Source organism: Astatotilapia calliptera, chromosome 2 (genome assembly GCF_964374335.1).
Source record: "Astatotilapia calliptera chromosome 2, fAstCal68.1, whole genome shotgun sequence".
NCBI classification, from domain to species: Eukaryota; Metazoa; Chordata; class Actinopteri; order Cichliformes; family Cichlidae; genus Astatotilapia; species Astatotilapia calliptera.
The window spans coordinates 28,046,807-28,071,550 of record NC_137423.1 but is presented as its reverse complement, the minus strand read 5'-3'; the positions used below and the strand labels follow the sequence as shown (position 1 = coordinate 28,071,550).

Sequence of the window (24,744 nt, the reverse complement as noted above, 5' to 3'; positions counted from 1 at the left end):
AGTTGCTGTGTCAACAGGCTCGATTTCGTTAGCAGAGGAAGTTCATGTTACAGTGTAACCAACAGGTAATGACACCGCACAGCAGCCAGCAATATTAGAACCAACCACAGCAGCACACTTAGATAGATTCAAGTTCGGTGTTGCAATAATTATGAAAATAAAATAATGAGAACAAAAAAGAAAAGCATGACAAATGGTGAAGTATGTGTTGGATACTTCTCTGTCTAATGTTAAAACCACCTGACTCTGAAGTGCATATGGTTTCACGGTTTTTCCACCATTCCACCGAAAGCACCTCATTATTACAATGAAAAACTTTTACTGACAAGAATACTATAAATCCCGCTACTTCAAACCAAATACAACATTATTCACGCCATTACTGTTCTCCTTTAAACGCTACTGCAATGCAACTGATGCAACCCAGAAACTGGAGAAGGAGTGCAAAAATGCAGGGAAGATGTCTGGTTGCTGTTCAGACATAAATTCCAGCAGGACACGGTAAGGGAGCTGGGTAGGCAATGTGCAGTGCACACATTGTAAAGCATATTAAATTATATTGCGGCTTGTCACGGCTGCGTTCTTAATATCCACCGTCTCTGCAGGTATTTCAATTTGCAGCAGAAAGCAGTTTGGGCAGAAAGGCATTCATGAAACATTGCCAAACTTCTAAAATCAGCAGTTTGACTTATTGGGAAAGGAAATAGCTACTATTCTTTTTTTTTTTTTCATTTTAGGTGAAAAGATTTGGTCCATGTCTGGACTTTTTTGTATAGATATCCAGTGGAGTATGTCAGACACAAGAAAATAAGGCTGAATTGATAACTTTCTGAGTAGCTTCAGCTGATACATTTTTTTCCTTCCCCGCTTTCATTTATCCATAACAAAGTCTCAAAGGGCATTTTAACTCTGTTTCCCATTTACAGTGACAATCATAGGAGACCAGGACAGACATATGGGTATTTTGCCCAAATATTTCATGTTATCTTGAATTGGAAACATTAATCAGTTGCCCCAGATGTCTGTTGCCAGGGAAATGAAAACATTAAAGCCAGCGTGGGTTTAGCTTCTGTGCTGTGGTTCATGGGAAATGTGCTACCAGACGCTTATGGCTGTCACGTGTATGAGCTGAGGTGTGAATCGTCTGCTCCTCTGAACAAACCCAGATGGGACCTCCCTTTAGAGAAGTTGTTTTAAGAAACTTTTATTGTTCTAAGTATGATACATATGGAAAGCTTTATTTGATAATCGGACACTGGGAGACACCACAGAAGCACCATTCTGACAATTTCAACCCAGCGAATGATCGTTTTGTATCAAAAGTCATCCTCACTACCTTCTATCAGGGTCAGTATATTGTTGTAATCCAACACTGATTATAAAGATTATGGTGACTAGTGGTCATGTGAGAAGAAGGGCATAATTTCTAGTGGTAATCATCATGGTAGGGTAGCCAGAGATGTGTGGTAACGTGTGGTTTGCACAGTGTGATCTCAAAGCTAGTGGTGGCCAGCAGTGCCTAAATTTTGGCTACCGCACACAGCTCATTAGGGGACCACACAACGGCTTATGCTGCTGGAGTTAAGCCAGTAACAACCATCTCAAAAAGGAGGAATTATTTCTCCACACGACCGGCCTATAAATTGGCATCCAGTTATTATGAACTCTAGCAACAATGAAAGGGAGAAATTTGATGTTTTTTTAATCAGTTGAAAGTCTTTTTTAAAGCCTGTTATAGATAGGAAGTTCAAAGTGCACTTCTATCTGCATGACCAAAAATATTTTTCCTACAGTGAAAAATAAAGTAAGGAGATGGTCTCAGCCTGGCTGTCCCTATGAAAACTGTATGGTTCCACTGACTGGGAATTACTTTTTCCTAATCCTTATCAGCCAGCACTTGAAAACAAATCATAGTGTCATTATTTTAAGTCCAAAAGACTTTAAATCTGCCAATCCTCCAGCCTTAAATGCAGAATTTTGTTGCTATTTTAACCTGATATAACTGAGCACATAACCTCCATTCAGCAGGGTGAAACAAAAAACACTGAATGACGTGATAACTGCCAACTCGTTGGCAATGGAAGCAGTGGATTGGCAATGAGGATAAAAACAACTGATAGAAGCAAATTAATATGCCAATACCATCTGAAATGGCTGACAGACCTCAGGGTACCTCAGGAGTGGTTCACCACAACAAGCAGCCCTTTGCTGCATTATTGATGTAAAAATCATTTACTAGTGAAGCTGTGAGGGTTTCTGGTTTAATTAAAAGCAGCATTTTCACTCCTATAGTTATGTTTGGTCTTTTCTACCTGAAACTAATGATAACAAAGCCTAAATCCAGCCTTGCTTTCAGATTGTCATTTGTTTCCACAAAGCTTGTACCTACAGAGAAAGCACCACTTTAACCACATGCAGTTATCCAGGTGGAGGATTGTTCCCCGAGCCACCGCTGCGGCCTGATGGATGATTCTGGCTTCAGTCAGTTAAGGAGGAAGCCACTGACGTGATGCTTACTGAGTGAGTGCGATAACACTAATGGCTATGTTTTGTTCAGTTTGCTTTCTGTTTTTCTCATTTTGCTTCTTTCATGCTCGCTCTATAGTCCTATATACAATATGTTAGACATCACTATAAAACATCCCCAACTGTTCCTAAATTATGAAGAAATGGTTGTGATTTCTTGTAAATTGTATCTTAAGGCACTTTGTTACTAGCAGCCTGTTGCAACAGCATATAATTTGTTCTTTAGCTGAATGTGTGAAGAAGATAACACAGTCTGACAGGCATAAAATTTGATTTTTAGCACCAACAAGGTTATTCCAAAAGAGCCATTAGTGTGTCTTTAAACTTTTAGGAAACTGAACAAAGTGGAGGACAAAAGGAGAATTGGCAGGCCTAAAAAACAATCTACAGTAGATGTACAATATCTGAAAGTCATGCCCTTAAGAAATAGGAAAAAATATAGCAAAGACCTGACACAGGACCTGAGAGATGCATGTGGCGCCTCGATTAATCCATCTACTGTTCACTGAAGCCTCATCAGAAATGGTTTTCAGTGGAAGAGTGGCTGTCAGGAGGTCGTTCATAAGGAAAGGAAACAGGGAGAAAAGAAAAATTCTGACCTACCATGAGGCCATTTTCCCAAACTTTCCCAAAGTGTAATCCTCAGTTTGATGTTCTTAGCTGTTCACTGGTGTGGTCTCCTGCTGCTGTATTGTTTCAAGATTCAGAATGTTGTGCACTCAGAGATGCTCTTCTGCACACCTTGGCTGCAAAAATAATGTTGCCTTCCTATCAATTCAAAGGAGTCTGGCCAGTCCCCTCTAATCTGACATCAACAAGGCATTTTCACCCAGTGAGCTGTCACTCACTGCTTTTTTCCCACTAATTGATACTTTTTAATAACATTATTCTAAAGCTAGCATCCGCTGAATATCCAAGCCTGATTTATTTTACAATAGAGCAGGAGCCTGTGTTCTTGGCTATTCATTACTTTGATGACCAAGAAAAGAAAAAAACATCTCTGTATGAGATGGATGCTCGAAGAAAAGAGTGACAATCCTGGAAGAGCAGATCGCATTTTCTGTCTCTGAATCTCGGCTCCTCGAGTCTATTTATGGTCATTCCAAAAAATCATGCTACTAATCTGAAAGCCCAGTTATACAACAACAAAAAAAGTATTTTCAATGTCTCTGAGTATTACACAACATCACCCATATATGGTCTGGGAGAGGCTACGTGACTAAACTACAGAAGCCCACTCAACCAGGTGGGCAGCTATAGATTAAGTGTATGTGGGGGCTTCACTACCAGCTGGCATTTGCGTGCCTATCGATGGTATGAAAAACATCCACAGCAAGCATAAGGAGAGAATCCTGTGAAATAAGAAACTTTCTTACATAAGTAAAAACTGTATGCGTGTGTCTGTTTGTCTATTTTCACCGGTCACGCTGTGCTGATCCTAAACCAGCACCGTGTGTTTGGGTTGTTCTCTTTTATTGGACTGCATAATACTGGACATATGGTGTGAGCGTCCACAGCTTTTCCGCCACCACGTCACTTAGAGGTCAGGTTTTTGAAGAGGAGCAGCACAAGGTCAAAGAGGGACGCAGCTCTCCACAGAGATGTCAGTTTCAAGCAAAGCCTCCTTCTCGCATTCGTGTTTCACAATCAGTCCTTAAAATATAACTTAGAGAAACAGGATTGTGCAAACACTACATAAATCTTTGACGTTTCAGAACAAAATAAATGTGGGTATGTTTTTATCTACTGTCTACTTTCTTAATCTCATTTGATTCATGTTAAATAGATTAAAATAATGACAGAATGCTGTGCAAAACTAGAAGCCTGTGTCTGTACAAAAGAAGGCAAATTGCTCCTTGTCTTCCAGATTTATATTGTTTTTCCTGCCAAGAAGAAAAAGTGATCCTCTTGAAATTGAGGCAAATCTCACCACAGAAGCACATAAAGCGAAAGGAGGATGCTCCTGCTGAAGTCGAATTTTCAGCAAATGATACTAAAGGTTTTGCTCACCCGGGGCACTTGGCAGCACGCTGAGCAGCTTTTATGTTATCTGCAGGCTCAGTGTATTCAATCAAGTGAAATGGTCAGTGAAATGCAGTAAAATCCAGTCATAGATACTATTTGAGATAATTCCAGGTGATTCCTCTTTTAAGGAAGATGCACAAAATACTTAAGTACTCTGGTGCCTGCTGAAGGATTGAGAGGCTAATTCCTAATCCTCCTCTGAAGGAATGTTGCTCCACGTGGTAAAGAAGCCTCTTGGTTTTTAGTTGGGAGTGTTTCTGAGCCCTGATTTAGCTGAAAAAGTGCTTCCATGAACTCTTTTCATTTATTTATTTGTGTTGGGCGACTTAAATGTTTTGACCTTCTAACTTTCAAACATTGATAAGACCAAAGCTGTTTAAAGCCTTGGTCACATAGCGGGGGGACTGAACACTAGCTTCTGTTATGAGCTCTATCAGGATAACTGATCGTTCTTACACTTAATAAAAAATTAAGCTCATAAACTTATAATCTTTAGGACTTGACAGGAATGAAAGCGCTCTGTGTTCACTGATGCTGTGAATTGGTTTAGATTTAAATGATAAATAATCTTCTTGGCACATATTTGGTGTAAGTGCACTGAGAGGAACATAAACAAGTAGTGACTGTGCCCTGAAAAACATGGAGAAACCTGCAGGACGAGATCAACAAATGCAGGTCTACGTGTTTCACTTCCTTATTTGTTTAAAATGTCGAGATAAACCAGTCTGGAGAGCAAGTTATTTCTCTCCTTTTAGCGGGAAAATAAATTCCACTTGGGTTGTTTTTCAGAGAAACAATTTTGGCCGTGAAATCGTCGTATCCAAAACCATTAAATGCTTTTACTTTTCTTTTCACTCTCGGATTATTTTGCATTTTTTCTACTCTAAAGAGATGGATGCTATTAAGCCTTGTGAATATGCAGGAGGTGGAAGCAGTCACTTCACATATTAGTCATGAAGAACCTCTTAATGCTCAGTTCAGAAATTATGCGAGTTTTATTTGGTATATCAGTAGAAAAGAAGAAAAAGAAACACATTTTACTTCATGAGTCCTGCATATTTCATGACTATCTTTATGAAAATGTTTGACACGATGACATCACAATGGAGAATTCATTTTCAGCACTTTTGACATAATTTATATTAAATTAGTCACATACTTTTGGTCTAACCTGTATTAATTAGTTTGTCCAAAGGAGACCACTCAGGTCGTTGCTGCAGGTCATGTGTGTGTTGTTTCCCGAAAATATTAAACATGACAAATTCTTTCAAACAATCTGGTCTGTGAATAAAAGCCAACTTTGCAGAGCACCAAATCGTAAAGCATGCAACTTCAGGTTTATCAGAGGACACCTTTGTGTGTTGGTCAGCTGCCTGTGTAGCATAAATAGTTAAACAGCTCAGCAGCACTTTATAATAATGCCCATGATTAAAGGTACGATTTCCCTAAAACTGAAAGGAATGTTATTACATTTTATCTGACATTAAAAATGTAATTATAGTTACCTACAAATACACACACTTGGATAAGGGAGTAAATATTCAAGATTTTGCAGGAAAGAAGAAGTAATTAATCTGACAGTGTTTAAGTAATGAGTAACCTCAGTTATTTTCTTCCAGGAAAGAAATTTTAAATAGGGTGTAAATCTGATGCATTTTAACATAAAAACAAACAATATTTCCTTTCTTTATGTTGTGAATAAGTATTTACAGAATACATTGGGGGAAATATTGTTTGATTTTATGTTATAAATACATGGAAGTAACTAACTACTAAAATTACAGCAGAATTATTGGTAGCACTTTATAATGTCACTATTAAGATTTGGAAAGCTAATACTGAGTGTGTAATTCATCATTTATATTTACTCCATCTTAATATATCATTTATAAATACAGATATGTTTAGATCTGTATTTATTATTATTTATGACTACAGTCAGTGCTGTAGTTATAATCGTGAACATATATTTTTATTTATAAATGGTATACTAAGGAGGAGTAATGCCATATAAATTATAAATTAATCACTTTTTGACACCTTGCTGATTATTAATAGTGGGACATTATTTTAAAGTTCTGCTGGGTTGTTTTGTTTTGTTTTTCTTCTTTCCTGTAAACCTTTAATTTTTGCTTTTATATTCTAGTTTATGTACTGGTAATTATTTGTAGGTACATATATATTCTTTGTAATTCAATAAACATGAAAAAAAAATGTACTTTTGTGGAAATTAGACCCATAGTGGTTGGCCTTTTTATAAAGTGCTTCTAAGAGAGGAACCTGTCTCTGGAATGCGCATGTGCCAGTCCACTAAGCCTGCCACTTCTTCCTAACTTATACGGTATACCCAAGATGAGATTACTCTGAGGAACTCTTGCATTTTACCAAATTAGGAATATAATTCACGAGAGATAGCTGTCATATGAGAGAGGATTGTATGTGATGTGTAATCTACGTTTGAACTTAATCGGTTTGAAGTTGAAGGCTTAACCATCTAAGCTGACTGCTGGAACATCCTGAATATTTACCGCACTGAAACTGAGTATCTCTTACAGTCAGGACACCTTGGCTTAAAATTATGTCATTATTTTCTCTGTCAACAAAACACTTTTTTACCAGCGTACCGCCAAGCAAGCTAGAAGTACCTTTAAAAAAAACTGCACCAACGAGGTTTACTCTCACAAAGTTATGTGGTTGTGGAACTTGTAAATGCCCAGTTAAGCACCCTCCCACCGTGGGGAAAAATAAATCGGACACAAATGAAGTGCTTCACCCAAAAAGCGCGATTCCTCACTGCGTCCTGCAAAGTCAAAAGAAAGAAAGAAAGAAAGAAAGAAAGAAAGAAAGAAAGAAAGAAAATGAAGCAACGACACTATGTGCGTATTCTGCGCAATCACTGCTCTTCGTGCAGTGCGTCACGCGCACTTCATAAGCGCGTATTTAGGTATGTTTGGTCAATATATGGCAACGCTGTGTGCGGAGGAGAGGAGGCAGGAGATGACTGCTGCCCCCCTCACTTCTCCACTAACCTCTCAGGAGAGTGGGGGGAGACGGACTGCATGGGGAACGTGCGGCTGCACAATGATCGCTTTTCTCTGATAAAACGTTTGGAAGCGAATTCGAAGAAGCGCAGTGAGCCATGCGCACATAGACCGTTTTGGCAGTTTGTGTTAAAGCCCTTTCTTTAAAGCTACAAGTGGTCTGGAGCCTGCTATGGAGGACTTTGTGAGTCAAAATGAGTCTGAGCATTGACAATGTCACAGACTTGTGGAAAAATGGTTCCTCGAAACTCGACGGGGCGTCTTCCCAGTTCAATTTCACTAACAGCTCTGGGGGTAACCATACGGTGCGCAGCGAGATGGACCTCACCCGAGCCATCCCGCTCGGCTTGGTACTCGGGGCTTTCATCGTGTTTGCCATTGCGGGCAACATCCTTGTAATCCTCGCTGTGGTGTGCAACAGGCACCTGCGGACCCCGACCAATTACTTCATCATCAACCTGGCTATCGCGGACCTGCTGCTGGGCACCACGGTGCTGCCTGTGTCAGCCACACTGGAGATCCTGGACTACTGGGTGTTCGGCAGGATCTTCTGTGACATTTGGGCGGCGGTGGATGTGCTGTGCTGCACCGCGTCCATCATGAGCCTGTGCGTAATATCTATTGACCGCTACATTGGAGTGAGCCACCCGCTGCAGTACCCGGGTATCGTGACGGAGAAGCGGGCTCTGCTGGCCATGCTTGGGGTCTGGGCGCTGTCGGTGGTCATCTCCATCGGCCCTCTGCTCGGGTGGAAGCAGCCACCGTCGCCGGACGACACGATATGTCCCATCACCGAGGAGCCGTTTTACGCGCTCTTCTCCTCCCTCGGCTCCTTCTACATCCCTCTCGTCGTTATACTGGCCATGTACTGCCGTGTGTACATAGTCGCCAAAAGGACCACTAAGAACCTGGAGGCAGGTGTGATGCGGGAGAGGATGAACTCCAGCGAGTTGACCCTCAGGATCCACAAGGGATCTCAGGTGCACGAGGATCCCGGCAGTTCTGGCACGGGGAAGGGTCGCGCGAACCAGGCTAGAAGTTCGCTCACGGTAAAACTGCTGAAATTCTCCCGGGAGAAGAAAGCAGCTAAAACTTTGGGAGTTGTGGTCGGCATGTTTACCCTTTGCTGGCTGCCCTTCTTTCTCGCCTTACCCATAGGTAGGTTCCGTACGTCACTCGGTGGGGGTCTTTTGTACGCCCCACGACTATACTTTTTTTTTTTTTTTACATGAAGCAATTTGCAAAAAGACATCGACAACCTTTGTTCCCCCTGGAAGCCAGTTTAAAAACAGATATTTAATTGGTCGAAAACAGCCTGCAGAAAATACATCTCAGTCACATAAATGTCTCTGGGAAGCTAAACTGTTGCTGTTAAACGCTGCTGCAGGCATTGCAAATCATATCTGCCGCACACAGAATCTCCTGGGTTGCTCTGCTGTCATTAAACGTCTCGGTGGGCTCTACGGGTTTAGCCATTACTGCTGAAGTAAAACCCCTTATCTTGTAGCAATATGTGACGCAGAATGAATGAATCTATATCATTGATCTGGCCTAAGCCTCTGTTTATGTTGCAAAGTTAAAAGTTCACCATTTTCTCTGAAATCAGGGCCCCATTGGAAACGCCAAAACATTTCAAGGAAGTGGAATTCACTGAGAGCTCATCCAAATATTTTCAGCGTAATTCAGTGTCTGATTTGATTTGTTGTTGCACTAAATACACTGTGAGTGGTAGGTGGCCTCTCTCTGCTCTGGTCAGTCATTTCAGAAGCCTGTGGAGCCTGCTGAGGCTCCCTTATGATGCCACTGGCGCTGGCGAGCATTCAACAGCACTCTGGCATGAATGTTTAAAAAACTGCAGTGGAAATGAAGCAATGTATTGCAGGCTGAGAAAACATCAAGTCTTTGTTTAGCAGTGGCATTTGGGAGGGGAGGGGGAAACGGCCTCACTGAAAAACAAGCGCTGTATTCAAGAATGGGCCGGATGGTCTGAATGTGTGGGGATTAACCCCGCGGGGGCACCGTGGGCTATATGTATATGTTTGTGTACAGCCATGTGTCTGCATGTGTTCATTTAGCGTCGTTATAAGGGAGTGTGTTTATGCACCTGGCTTCAAGCTGCAGCTCATCACGTCCTCTCACACACACACACACACACACACGCAGTACCTGAGGCAGGATCACTATGCAGTGCTACATGGCAGGGATTATTTTGCCCCAAGGCATCCTGGATGAGATACCGAATGTACACACCAAATGTGATTTTACAAAGTTCTGAATTTGCAGTTCTGAGAGGCTTCTACGCCTACATTCAGGGGTGGACTTCAGAAGGACCCTCTTTAGACACTGCCAAAAACCAGCCCCCAAGTTTCTCTTTACAGTCTCTGGTGTAGAATACTGATACATTGCGACAAAGCACCATGCAGCTTTATTTACTGCCCACTTTAAGTGGCTTAAGAGATTCATAAAAGCATCCACAGAGAGAGTACTCTGGCAGAGAATGGTGCTACTATATAGTCATGTCAAAGCTGGGCACCGAGCTCCCTTTCTTTTTAACATATTTTATTTTAGCCTTTATTTTGTTTAGCTTTTATTGTGTTGGGACAGTCTAGAGAAGGCAGGAAAGCAGGGGGAAAAAAAGCAGTAAAAGGCCTCGGGGCAGATTCAAACCTCTGCGTTAGCCTGGGTCGCCTGCTCAACCCAGGGAGCTGAACCGGGGCCCTGAGGCACCTCTATTTTCAGATGCAGATTTGTGGGAGATGTTGTTTTGAAGTTAAAGTTTGTCCTGCTCTCTGCTCTCTGGTGTGACTCACGTCTTAAGTCTGATAGGACAGCGGCACTATCCCTGTGTTGATCTGAGCCTCCACCCACAGAGTGGGATTTCCTGTTTCACACTTGTTATTATCCTGCTCCTTCCTCTGCACACTGCCACTGATTCGTATTGTAACTCATGTGGTTGGTGATGTGTGCGCGCGCGTGTGTGTGTGTGTGTGTGTGCGCTGGTGTGCAGTGGATGGGTGATGAAATATTTATCCGTGTTTATGTGAATGCATTGCAAGTTATGCTCGTTTGTGTCTTGAGCGATTGTGTCAGCGTGGCTGCAGATGCTTCTGCCTCATCCATCACTGCAGCTTTTTAAACAATTAAAAGCTTTCAGAGATCAAAGTGAGGCTGGCCAAAAGGAGCCACTGCAACCTCAGATCCATCAAGTTTTAACCTGTGAAGAAATATGTGAACTGTCCCTTAGCTACAGGTCTCACCTATCTTACGCAACGTCTGTTATTACTGTGGAGTTTATTTTTTTGTCATTGTACATAAATGGCAAGCAGGCAGCAACGGTTCCCACAGTTTGAGTCATTCCTTTTCAGGTTTTAAAGTGTCCTTTTTCCTTTTACGCCTTTAACTTGGAGCAAAAACCTCAGGATTATAAACACGACGTCAAATTTTTTTTAAGTTAGTGTACTCCAAACCAGCTACTTTGGACGAAAAGCGGTCCAAAATCTAACACACACTTGCTGTGAACTTTCAGCATCTGCATATTTGTCGGTAAAAGCGTCATACCTAAACTTAGAATGTATCAGCCTATTAGTCTGGCTGTTTCTCTTTTAAAAATGTAAAGCTTGCGTTCACTTCAGGTTGGCTTCAGCAAGTTTCCAAAGTTTATTTGATTCTGATTTTGATTTTTCGGGAACAAGATTGAAGAAGTTCAGAGTAGGCACTACAGTGCAAACACAACAATTTGTAAAGGCAACTTTACAGTCATGTAAACGTCCCACTTCCATTAATCATGTGCACCAGTGCCTCCTGATGCTTGTTGTGTTGACTCATCTGACAAACTGACCCAGACTGAAGCCGATTTCCAGTCTTTTAATTTTGTTTCATGGTGTTTTATTTTTCCCTAAAGACTCATTTTCATCCAAATATCTAAGTTAGATTATATCCATCCATCCATCCAGTCCAGGTTTGCACTGGGGGCTGGAGCCTATCCCAGCTGTCATAGGGTGAGAGGTGCAGTAGGGCAGCCAGTACACTCCATGATGTACTTTTACTGTTGATAACGATTTATTTACACTGACACTGACCTTTCAAATCTCATATGTCCTTTAAGCAGGTCTCATATAACACATGCAAGATAATAGCTTAAGGCAACTCTGCAGCAAAAGCTATAGCAACATGGGTTCACATGCAAATTAAAGTGTTCCAAGGCCACTGTGCACGGAAGCAGATTTTATGATTGTTTACAAATATTTATTTATTTCATGTCTGTGATGAGATGAATTTCATAGTTTTTTCAGCTTAATTAGACATTTTCATGCGTTTATCTTGTTCATAAACAATTAAAATCTACAAAATCTACAAGATTTACTGAACAACAAAAGTCAGTTTGCCCACATGAGTAAAACGAGTGCAGCTCATATTGAATTGGTTGCTAAATAACTGAAAGTAATTCTGAGTTATCAGCGAGGTTACTAATTAATTTTTGCTCCAGTGACTAATCAGTTAATTGACTTTTCAGGCCTGCATAGATATAAATGAAGAAAAGGTTTCTTCATATTGCTATTAAAGGGGAAAAAATGTTTAACTTTAAATAAATATACACACAAATAAATATATTTTAGAACCAGATCGACTGTTATCCTCACACTTGTCCTCATCTCTGCGCTCATCCAAAGAAAAGTTTTTAGTGTTTCATTGCACATATTTTCCCACAGCTCTGTCACAGCCAGCATAGGCACTAATGTCCTGTGAAGGCCTCGCATCGAACAAGTGGTGCAAGCAGCGTGTCTAAATGTGAGAGAATCCAACACCTGAGGTGTTGTTTCCTCATTTTTTGAGCAGAAACAGTTAATTCTGTGGGATTCTCAGACAGCTTCTTTGGCTTTTAAGGCCGCTGAGCTGGCCCGCCTGTGCGCTCCAGGGTTAACTCAAATGCTTTTTTGAGAAGGAAAAATAATTAGAGAGCTAAGTATCAAAGCAATGAAAAAGAAAGGAGGTGGCAGAGCAGAGCAGGAGGTGCCACGGGGTATCGGGGTGAAGACGAGGGGTCTCTGGGATGTCAGCTCAATTTTCCAAAAATAGCTTCACGCTACGGTTTTCATTGAAAGCAAAGCGAGAGGGCAATAATGCTTTTTTCCTCTCAGATCAAGACATATTAATCATATTTACTGCTGTGTTATGAAACAGGATGTGTGAGAGGAGATTGTGTGTGTGTGTACATGGCACAGAATAGGCATCACTACTTCAATTAGTTAGAATAACAGGATGCCATGTTTTGTTAAGATGTTCCTGTGTTTCAGAGTGAAATATGCGTGTGCCTGTCCTCAGGAAGGAGGTGCAAACATTTCTATTAACAGAAAGGGTGAGGCCGCAACCCGCCCGCATTTATCTGTATACTATTGTCCCAGGGCTGAGCCCATCGCCTCCTCTGCCGTTTATACTATAGCTTTTAAACATAAACACTTGAAAGAGGACAAAAATGGACCACGTTCACACAGAACTTAAACACACAAACATGAACCATGTCTGGACACTGGAAGGTCTGCTGTCAGCCAGCGCTTCCTACACTTTTATCCCACGTTTGTGTTGAAAGGAGACACGGGAACATGATGGCAGGGTCCCAACTTATACTCTCTGTGGGATGATCGGGATGTTGTTAAAGGGGGTTTCCGAGGATGGAGACGGTGCTTCGTATCGGTTTTGCCTGTGTGGATGCTGCTCTCGGTGTCCAATCCAGATGCACGTGGTGTAGATTTATACAACTGTCGCCCAAACCGAGACGTTACAGAACGTAAGCACGCAAAATATTTAATAATCAGGGTTGATCAGTTTCAAAAGGTTATGGGTGAGAAAAGAATAAGCAGAGATGTGATGCAGGCAGTCAAATCCTTTTGATTTGCAGCCAGCTACTACACAGAGAAACACACTGACAAATGGAGATGAATGGAGAGAGACAGACATGGAGAGAAACGAAGGAATGACCATATTTTAATTCACCAAATCCCCTCCTCTGTATCCCAATCACGCTCATAGCTCACACAGTTATGTAATCACATTTAAGTGGCCGAGCAGAGGGGAAAATAGCATGTGAAAATACCAGCCACCAAGAAGACACCGATTCATCTGGAGTTTATGGGGCCAAGACTCATTCAGACAGCAGTCTCATCTCACAGTCTAGCTACCACACACACACACACACACACACACACAGAGAGAGAGAGACAGCTTCTAGTACTTGGAGCCACTCATTAGGATGAAAGCTGAAAGCGACATTTCCTCATATTGTCAAATAATCACTTTCATCAACATTACAAATTGTCCACAGCAGCGTGTACGTGTGCGTGCGTGTGTTTTGGAAAGAACACGTCTGGTTCCATGCTCTCCTGTTATTGCGACATCAAAATCAAAGTGTGCTTTTGACCCGGGTACCTGCGTCAGTTCACCCTTTGGCTGTGTTGTGTATAATGCACCTTGTACAGCTTAGAGTAATCGTTAAAGCTGTTGATCTGATTTTCATGAAGAAGTAAGCTGAGGTGTCTCTGGTTGTCAGAGGTAATTTCACACTTGAAAGCCTGAGATCGTGGTGCATCCTCAGCCTATCCAGGAATGTGATATCAATTTAGGAATGTGGGCTGGTGTAAAGAAACGTTGTTTTACTCACATCAGCCTACACACAAACACGCGCGCAAACGCACAATGTGTCTGTTTCACACTAATCACGCTGTGCTGTGCTTATTAATCCCCTATTTTAGTCTTCAGGCTTCCCCTCTCACCTCATTAGCTTGTAAGATATCCTTCCTGTATTTAAGCTCAGCCACAGTAGGACAAAAAGCACAACAGGGGGTAGATTAATGCAATTTAACCCAGCCCAGATTTGCTCATTATCATACATGGCAAACTTGCCTCATACTCTTTCAGAATGATATCATTTCGTTTTTCGTGTCGAGTCTGACCAACGATCACGTCTGCACAGCTTCAGCCATGTTACCTGTGTAAACACAGACAAGGCCACTAGGCACCGTGCAGAAAGGAGACACTTGTGTTGCTAGTGTAACCTCCATAACCTCTGACAGGACAAACTGTCATTTCACTTCAACTTTTTTTCCCCCTTTTCAGACCAGCTCGTCTCTCCCACAGAGCATTTATCTAAAAGGGAATTCAGGGTCAGCTCACCTTTTCTGCTTTCTTGATCAAGTGTATTGTTTTACTTTGTTTTGGGTTTTTTCTTTTTAAGGAAACACATTATCTGCTTGTGAAGGCCTTCCTAAATACAAGGTTTTCTGTAATGATGAATAACATATGGAACTAACTGTCTTCACATCCTCATCTGAAGACTGCAAACGGTCTAAGAGTAAAAAAAACCCTGTTTATCTTAATCAGTGCTGCCACCTGTTGGATATGATGCAACATCAATAAAGGATAACTAAACCAGGAAGTCTCAGTAATGTGTAATGAGTATAAAATGATCTTAAAACGACCTAATTAAATGGCTGTAATTGATCCATGTTGATCACTTTCTGTCAGTTACATTTATTCAGCCTCCAGATGACTCTGAGGTGCCATAGTACACTTTCATATTCCCTTACAGAATATATAAATAACCTCTGCTGACTTTCACAGGAGAGATTCAATCCTCAAATTTAGCAAAAATGAGCATATCATCGCTCAGTATAAATGTAGCTCAGGACTGCATGCTTATTCATGAGTCATTTGGTGAAAACATTTCTTTAGCACAACTTAATACACATTTTTTCCGACATGTACAAGGTCGTTGGAATCTCAACTTCGGATGCTTCAGGTGAAAAGGTCAACTTTCACGACTGTGTTTCGAGTGTGGAGGTTGAGTCAGAAGGCGAATAGCTTAGCTTGTCATGAACCCTGAATCTCTGCTGGTGAAACAGTGAGAACACATGATACTACCTAAAATGAGTAAGGTCTTTGAGTAAACAACACTTTTAGTATGTTAACTGTTGAATTACTCTAGCCATCAGATCAATCTTTAAATTAAAAAAGCTGTTTCGATCCGGCTCAAAAGCCACAACGTTTTTATTTATTATTTTTATTTAACCTCTTTTATATAGGTAGTCCCATTGAGACCTAATGTCTCATCTACAATAGAGACTTGTTCATAAAGTGGAGATTGACACCAGAGTTTGCAGAAGCATTGTTTTTATTATAAATCATTCAATAACCTCAACAGAACCCTGAGAAGGATAAATGGAAGAGGATGGATGGGACGTCAACTTAAAAAAAAAAAATCCCAGAGAGCCATTGAAGAGAAGAAGTGTCATCTCCCCCAACCTATCCTCAGCCATGCCTTTACCCACACCTCTGGAAGTGTAGACAATTGGCAATTAAGCCTTGGCAACACCCAGAGACTCTTGCACTGCCACTACGAAGGAGTTGCAGAAGGGTGTCACAAGGTGAACACGCATATCTCTGAAAATAAATCAGTCATTTAAAGACCCAAGTTTTCAAATCTGAATTATATCAGAGATTTTTGATAGTTTGTTTTTACAGTAACAATCGAAGTCTAGTTAACAACATTATTTTTAACATTATTTTATTATTAGGATAAGCGTTACTTAATTGGAGTCTAAAATTTAGGAACTCAGCTAATTGGCTTCATTTGTACTGTGCAGGCTGGTTTTCTGAGATTTAATTGACGGCCTTGCCTACAAACAAGTTAAAAAGCTCAGGGAAAATAGTGAAAACTGAGACGTTAGAATATGTGTAGGGTAATAAAAGAGTTTATGGCTGACACATGTTCTTATATAGAAAAATCGATTTCACTTGACGGTTTATTTATCTTTTACAAACTAAAGAGGTAATAATGAATTCCATTTAGATATAATCAAAAATAAGAACTTACTTGTGTACAGGTCAGAAAACCATGACACTGCCGTCTACTTAGGCCACGCCCCTCAAGTCACTAAACCGCTGCTGTGATTGATTTAACATCCTTAAAGTGGTAGGCACCCATTTTAGCTCCTAATCACACGGTATCACCTGAGTTATCGTTAGGTTATTTAAACTGGCCATTCTAAATTGGCCTTAGGTGTGAATGTGAATGGTTGTCTATGTGTTAGCCAAGAAGCTAGCTAGCTATAATGGGGCCTCTGGACTCCAACCCCTCCACCACACCGCATTACATTACTGACTAGATAAGAGAAAGAAAATAGAAGGATTGGTGTTAGTTTTATGTGAACTAGCCAAAGAACAGAAGAAATTAGGATTTCTGCACAGAGCCGCTGCTCTCTTATTCACAATAGCTCCAAATGTTTGATTTGGCAGATTCTGTCAGATCCCAGTTTGTGTCTCCTCCCTGGATCAAAAAAAGGATCTTTCACTTGTTGTATTGGTGAATGTGTAGAATGTGTAGGCGACTACATCAGCCATGCTTACTATTCATGACTAAGAGCAGCTTCTCTTTTTACCCCCTGCTGTCCCAGGGTCCTTTAATGTGCACCTGCGGCCACCTGAATCCCTCTTCAAAGTAATCTTCTGGCTTGGTTACTTCAACAGCTGCCTGAACCCCATCATCTACCCCTGCTACAACCGCGAGTTCAAGCTGGCTTTCATCCGGATCCTGAAATGCCAGTGTCACCAGCGCAAGCGTCCCGGCTGGAGAGAGTATAATTACCGTTCCTCCACCTTCAGCTCCTCTGGAAACTCACGCAAAAACTCAACGGACCACAACTCCGGCTGTCTGAACGGAAGCCAGCGTACTCTGCCGTCCTCAGCCAGCCCGAGCCCGAGTTACCTGAGTATGGGTCTGCCGCCTTGCCCTGAGGGGGAAGCATTATACATCTGGGGAGCTACCACCCCGACTCCCTCCACCCCCAACCTGCTGCCCGGCAGCCCCATCGATTGCCAGCCGACAGCTCTGAGAGGGGGGAGAACCGCTGAGGAAACTACAGGAGGAGTTTTCTCTTTCTCCTTTGTGAAGAATAAAGATAAGGGAGGGGTCAACAAAGACCTTATTGTGCCTGTTGACAAAGTGTGACTCATTCGTCGTACTAAGATGAGACTTACTGGTTCATTCCTTATAGGGATCACAGTAACAAACAGAGCAGGGAGGTAGGGTTTCACAGGCTTCACTGTACATGATCCCATGATCATTCATCAGTCAGTGGATTATCATTGTCATAAGCTGTCAATGTAAGGTGAAGAGTACTGACTATGCTGCTGTATCACAGGTATGTTGTTCCATGTTGCTGTAACTGAGATTGAAAGTAGAGTTTCTTTCAGTAGACAGTAACAGCTCTGACACAGTGTTTGCTGCCCTCTTGGGACTGGACACAAATCTGTGCATGCATGTTTTTTTTGTTTATTCAGACTCTAGGAGAAAAGACTGAAAGGACCTCCATCCAGCACAGCCTCTCACTCCCTTTCAGTTACAACTCCACATCTGCTCTGTACAAGAGCGAACGTGTCGAAGAACCCGAGTCGTGTAAAAAGCGTGGAAAGACAAACGATCACTGTTCTGTTGCAGTCACTTGGTATCTTTATGGTATATTGTGGAAATAAAGTATAACCTGTTTTATCTGCTGTGCACACAATCATCCCATATCATCTTCTTTGTATGTTTGTAGAAATGTGATGAATAAATAAAAGTAGAACGTTGCTTGAATTCTGCTTCAAGGCCAACTCTTCATTTCTCTCTTTGCTCTGGCAAACAAAGAGCTCTCTCAGGTATTATCCGAGGTGTTAACATCAGTCTGATGATAGAAGCAGAAGCAGATGGTGTTTATTAGATTTAAAAAAAAAAGGTTTTCCTCATTATATAGATAGTTAACGTAAACACAGCTCATGATCAGTTGTTATTAAAGTGTTAATCACCAACTACCAATTAAGAGTGTGATAAATCAGATTTTTTAGAAGATATAAAAGAGAGGATCCAATACTGGAGACAGAAACATGAAGAAGATCAGAAAAGTGCAAAAAAAAAAACCTCAAGAACAAAAACTAACACAGAACTCAGGGGATTGTCTGCACTTTTGTCAAAAAATTCAACACATACAAGTAATCATTACACATATTTAAAGATTTATTATGTTAATTTATCTGCTTCTCATACTCTATTACATTAGCAGCAAAAATGATCCAGCAGTTAAATTTTTATCTACTAAAAGATGCAAAATCCACCTTTTTATTTTGTCCTTTATGTATTTCATAAAGTCACACTTCCTGGAACTTTCCTTGACAGTCGTTGGTCCTTTCCACCAATGATTCAAAGCAGGCTTTGTCTGTGATTCATTACAGGTACAAAGACACACAGTTACACTGTTTGATTTGTAATAAGGGTAAAGTGGTGGTTTGTATTGTCACGTCACAGCATCCTGGCATACCCTGCACCTTTCCCAAAAACTGGGATAGGCTCCGGCTCCTCGCTCTGCAGGCCTGAACTGGATAAGAGAAGAAGCTGGCTGGCTGGCTGGCTGGATGGATGGATGGATGGATGGATGGATGGATGGATAAAATAAAAAATTGAGCAATTAGCGTGCCTCAATAATATCAACAATATCCACCCACCAGCATGTCTATAGATCACCAACACATCATAAAACACATTATATTTAAAGAATCTGTACAATCCACATAAGAAGCTGTTTAAAAATAACAAGATAACAAAGTGATTTTACTTTGTAATTTAAAAAAATGCTAATAATTTACATGGATTTTACCACTTAGTACAACACAGTACATTCAGCACTTCGAGAGAGACCAGCTGTTTATTCTGCTTCAGAGTGGAAGGTGAGTGGAGCTTACAAAGAGTTGCAGGTAGCAGAGGAGGAGATAAATTAGCACTGCGTTTCACTCTTTATTACCAGCTGAAATGAAGCCATTGCTCTCGCAAAGGTCCAAGATTTAACACATTCAGGTGAGAGGGCTTTAACATCTTATTCAGCAGCCTTGTTTTCACCTTATTTTCACCTCCTTTCAAGATTAAATACCTTCCTGGCTGCAAGCACCAACAGAAATGTGCAAACGTCTTGCATGTTTCTTTTTATTCATTTTAATAAATCTTTTTCAGAAAAATGTCACATATTCAGTCTCAGGTGTGAATATTCTGGCATCTTCCTTTTATACTTAACGGTGATATAAAAATATATATATTAGGCTACTTGTTCTGTGGAATTGGATTTCACTTTTTTGCTGGTTTTTAGCCACCAAACAGCTTTTTTTCACAGCACAGCAATAGAGATCAGACAGGAAAGCAGGAAGAGAGCAAGGGGGAATGACACACAGTTTTTTTTCCATTATTTCTCAATAAATCCACAAAACAGTAGCTTCTACTTTCATTTGAAGGAAGTTCTTTTCTGGTGTAAACTGCTTAACCTCACCTGAACGACCTCCTTTGACATGATGCTGGCATTAGGACATACTGTGTTTATCTTCTATTTTACTACACCACATGTTCAAACATGCAGATGTCCTTTTTTTACATCAGCGAAGGGCTGGAAAAACCTGATACAGGCAGGAGCGTGGACATACTTTGCAGCTTGTGACACTAGTCTTAGGAAAAATACCACGTGTGGGGGATGACACATTGTTAGAAACGTGTAAGTGGAAAGGAACAGAAAGGTGGTTCATCGGGAGCAGGCCACTCCTTTCTTGACTCAAGAACTTCTTCCCTTTTTTTATTTCTGCTCTTTTGGCATCATGGGGTTCAGTGGGAAATATGAGCTTGAGAGTCAAGAGAATTATGAGGATTTTCTGGAAGTAGTTGGTATGAGGATACTTCTTTTTTTTTAAGCCACAAATGAACTAATGTCAGGCATCATTTGTTTACACTTTGTTGGACTTCTTGCTCTGGGATATAACCCGCTTGTTCACAGGTCTTCAAAATGCCAAGACAGACCACAAGGCGGTGACTGAAGTGGTGCAAGACGGGAATAACTTCACCTGGACACAAACCATCCCGAACTGGACCTGGTCCAATACATTTATTGTTGGTCAAGAATGTGAGCTGACGACGATGACAGGATCCAAATTCAAGGTGAGGAACTAAAATGCACAGAGGAAACTTAGGATTTGCAGCTGACAGTGTTCACAACTTTTAATGAAATCTTCATGTAACCAAAGCTCCACGATATTTTTCTTAAGGCGCCTGTAACTATGGAAGGCAACAAGATTTCATGTCAGTTCCCTCAGTACCTCTTCACAGCAGAGATCGTTGATGACAAGCTAGTAATGGTAGGAGAAGAAGCCACTTATTCACTGCACTTTTTGAATGAGATTAATAATCCCTTAGATAAATCCATTTGCTCTTTTAATACCAGATTATCTTTAATCCTCTTTTTTTTCCTTTTTTGCGTATGCAGACTTGCGTAACTCCAGGAGAGAAGGGTGTAACCTTCAAAAGAATCAACAAGAGGATCTAACACCGCGAGACTCAACACGCTTGGATGGAAAAGAGGCTGCAGAAGGTGAAGCATGACAGTGCCTGTTAAATGGGCCGAGGAAGAGCGTCGCTGGGCCTCACGGGTCTGAAACTTAGGCCCAACACAGCAGAAGTGGCCAAACAACATTATGTACTGTATTTTTAAACAGTGTTCATTTTTGATCCAATGAACATCTCCCGTTTTACCTTCAAAGTGCTAATGATCTGCCACTGTGCTCTGATTTTGAAAGTCAACATATTTTCCATCCACTTTCTTTATGTGTTGTTTTACAGCCTTTTTTTTTACTTGTATGTCTCATTCATGTGAAATCATAAGCAGAGGGTGATCTCTTACATGGTTTAGACTGAATGATTGTTTTTCATGATTATTAAACTATGATTTGAATAACTAACAGAATACTTGATCAGTTTTTAGTCAGTCTTTTTGACTGCTCTGTCCTCTGTCTTCTTGTGATGTGAAGAACAGCACGGGCTGAACTCACACTGACATAAAGGCCTTTATTATTACGACTATTAAAGTCACACTTTACCCTTTGATTCTAACGCTGCAAGCACACAGCGACCTTAAGGTGTTGTTATTTGGTCTCTTACTCTGTTCAAACTTGCGAGACCTTGTTCCGTAATTACAGAGCGTCCTGTGAAAGATCACCATTCTCATCTTTCTTTACCAGTGAATGAAACTCGCTTACGCAGTGCAATCTTCCACAGCTGGTCTCAAAGAACAGAAGTAAAACCACATCTGCTGACAGAGAGAGGAAAATGAGTCTTTTGCTCATATTACACCACAGTCTGTGCATCTGATGCTTTTTCAGTTTCCCTTCCTTTCAAAACATGTTATCTTTTTTTATGCATTAACACATAAAGCACTTCGTTTAGCTTATGATATGAATCGTCAGGAAAGCCACAGTACACCTTAAAGGCATAAACAAGCGGTACAATAATTTTAATAACTTCCTGTGTCTTTTATTATCTTCATATTTTCCCTGAAACTTGACGGTGATACCACAGAGCTGATGCGCTGATGAACAAGATAAACCGCGGAAGAACTTCTGCAGCATCAGTTTTTAAAGTGCAAAGTTTCCTGTCATTTTCATCACTTCTTTTTTGTGTCGAAATGATTCTTGAACTCAAAGTCAACTTCTCTTTTACTTTCTTTACTTTATTTTATCCTTTTATCTTGTTTTCGAAACTGTAATAAAGTCAGTTAAGCAGAAAAACAAATTCAAAGCAAATTCAATGCCAGTTTAACAAATGGGAAAATATATTTCTGTGCACATTTGATACATGAAAACCCGAGGAGGGACAGATTTCATAAATACAACCCCATACACATCTGTGCAAAATAAACCTGCTAGTAAAGATTGCTTCAGGTGGATCTTTAATCTTTTTTGTAGTTTGTGGTGTTTTGATTCATCAAAACTATTAATTAACCATTGACGTGGGACATTAAGTATTTACATCTGTGCTTCTCCCCATCCCATTAGGTTTTAGTGGGATGATGAGAGGTAACTGATGCTACATCTCCTCTTCCAGTTCTGCCTTGAAATTATAGACCTTGTAGGCTACATTATGTTTTCCAAAATAAATGTTTTTTTTAGTCATAGATAAAGGACCGAGTCCAATTCTAAAACCTCTAGAGAGAGGAAAGACTGAAACAGCACAGTTTAGTAGTGAGAAAAATCCCGATTGTTCGGTTATTGCACGTCTAGTCCGTCCGATTCACCCTCAGCATGTGGTTTTGTGGCTGTTGGTTTTAATATGACTTTTGTGCTCGACACTCCAGGCTACAGGTGCGTTTCTCTAATCTCACCACTAGGAGGTGCCCTATTTCTTCATAAAAACAAGAGTTTGGCTTTTAAATCAATTTCTCGGCGTAGAGTAAAAAAGATTTCAATCTTTGCAAGAGAAAAAAAAATTCAGTCTGTTTCGAAACACTATGGGAATTATTTGCCTTAATAATGCAAAAGAAAATAAAAAAAAAACACACAAAGGAAAGTAAATATAGTTGAAAAAAACTTATCAGTCTTATAAGACTGGGCTGTGCTCACTTGGACAATGGCAAATGTACAAGACGTATTTATGCATATATACTTCTAATGCACTTCTATATCAGTGGTACATTTCATCATGAAAGAGAAAAATCAGAACCTCTGTAATCACCATCTATAATCTGTCAAGTTTTAAGCTAGTGTGTGGTTAAAATCCCGCATATGATATCATATCATAAGGTTCCTATCATGTAGCTGGGCTTTTTTATTGAGCATGACATCAAACATGTGGGGTTTTTTCTTGTCATGTGTACTTATGTGGAGAGGGGGTGGGAGGTGTATTTGACAGAACACCTGTGCTTCTGAATCAGTGTTTTTAAGTGAGGTTGGATAAAATAAAATGAAATAAAATAATGATACAGGGGGAAATACATGATACATGATCGACCATGCTGTTTACTGTCAAGTCAACTTATATACACAGTTATTACAAATTTACATGACATTATATAAAACTGTCCAATGGATACTTACTGTATTAATCAGACAATGAACCCACTAAAGTAAGCACTGGATATTTTAAACTATATCTAGCACTCCCCTGCTGTACCAAGACAAAAATATCCATTGTATTAAATAAGTAGCACCCAAATTAACCTTTATAAACAAAACATTTCTAGCCATGTGTTAGATGTAATTACAGTAGAAGCCCTTCAATAACACTGATTAAATGTTGCATTGTGACATGAGGTGAGCAGCTTTCTCTGCATCCCCCTCCTCACCCAACCCCTTTTCTCCTGAGGACACACTCAAAGGAAGCCGGGAGCTTTCTTCTGTAGCTCTGCATACAAAAGCCTACAGGAAAATGATCCATTAACAAACTGACGCCTGGAGCACCACCCTCCCCCTCCCCTCATCCACACCTCTACAGACGAGCCCTAAAGACTGAAGATCTGGAAAATTCCTCACAGTGGTATCATGTTTATTTGTTTGTTGGTTCTTTAGGATTCTGTAACTGAAATTTTTTAAATATTTGCAAGCAAACATGATTAGACAACAACGTTCCAGATTTTCTCAGTTCCACAGTAAGATAAATATGCCACTGTGCTGCAGGGAACAAAGCTAAGGCTCAGCGGTCTCTAAGAGTTCACTATTGTGTGTGCGACATGAGGAGGGTGGTCGGTTTGCAAGTATTATACAACAGGATAATGTCTTGTTTGTCAGAGAGAGCCCCATCACTGAATAGGTTTCTATATGTCAAAATGCCACACAGCATAGAAAGCACTGATGGAGCTGCGGAGGTGGACGGCAGGAGTAGAAGAGAGGCTTAACTTGTTCATCAGCACGCTGATTAGTGATGCTCCTTTACTACCCCACCAGTGGTTACAGTGTGGGACTGACTGATTAAATTATTTGCTATAGATTTGAACTTAACTGCAAAGTGCTGGAAGAGTATGCACATGCTAGTCTGCATTCATGCATAATCAGACAAGAATTACCGTCTGGTACTTTTAGTTCTGCATTTAGCCTCAAAAAGATCTAAACACAGCTGCCAAGTATTTTTATTATTTTAAAGCAGAAGAAATGATTAGAACACAAGTAACAGCACTTAAATAAATGTATTTAAACTGCTCCACTGGCTTTAGCTTAACGCAGGGCAGGTTTAATGAATGGTGAGCTGCAGTGACAGTATGTGGTCACAGCTGGAGGGCTGTGTGTAAAACCTGCAGGAGTTGTTACATTGTCTTCTCTCTAAGGCAAA

The 24,744-nt window shown here is 40.6% G+C and overlaps 2 protein-coding genes across 2 annotated transcripts; both read left to right on the top strand.

Moving 5' to 3' along the window:
* Positions 1-6,889: 6,889 nt before the first annotated feature.
* Positions 6,890-18,219, top strand: LOC113035805 (alpha-1A adrenergic receptor). The gene is made up of 2 exons (XM_026191540.2): positions 6,890-8,750; positions 17,039-18,219. Exons 1-2 carry the CDS (start codon positions 7,787-7,789, stop codon positions 17,590-17,592), a joined length of 1,518 nt encoding a protein of 505 aa, XP_026047325.2. The 5' UTR covers positions 6,890-7,786; the 3' UTR covers positions 17,593-18,219.
* Positions 18,220-20,056: 1,837 nt separating this feature from the next.
* On the top strand, positions 20,057-21,386 carry LOC113029342 (gastrotropin-like). Its single transcript, XM_026180175.2, has 4 exons — positions 20,057-20,319; positions 20,429-20,589; positions 20,697-20,786; positions 20,915-21,386. The coding sequence occupies exons 1-4, from the start codon at positions 20,253-20,255 to the stop codon at positions 20,972-20,974; spliced, it is 378 nt and encodes a 125-aa protein (XP_026035960.1). The 5' UTR covers positions 20,057-20,252; the 3' UTR covers positions 20,975-21,386.
* Positions 21,387-24,744: the final 3,358 nt, after the last annotated feature.

Coding starts and splice junctions, on each gene's coding strand:
- LOC113035805 (XM_026191540.2), top strand. CDS start 7,787: ATGAGTCTGAGCATTGACAATGTCACAGACTTGTGGAAAAATGGTTCC. Junction 8,751..17,038: donor CTTTCTCGCCTTACCCATAG/GTAGGTTCCGTA, acceptor CTGCTGTCCCAG/GGTCCTTTAATGTGCACCTG.
- LOC113029342 (XM_026180175.2), top strand. CDS start 20,253: ATGGGGTTCAGTGGGAAATATGAGCTTGAGAGTCAAGAGAATTATGAG. Junction 20,320..20,428: donor GGATTTTCTGGAAGTAGTTG/GTATGAGGATAC, acceptor GCTTGTTCACAG/GTCTTCAAAATGCCAAGACA. Junction 20,590..20,696: donor TGACAGGATCCAAATTCAAG/GTGAGGAACTAA, acceptor ATTTTTCTTAAG/GCGCCTGTAACTATGGAAGG.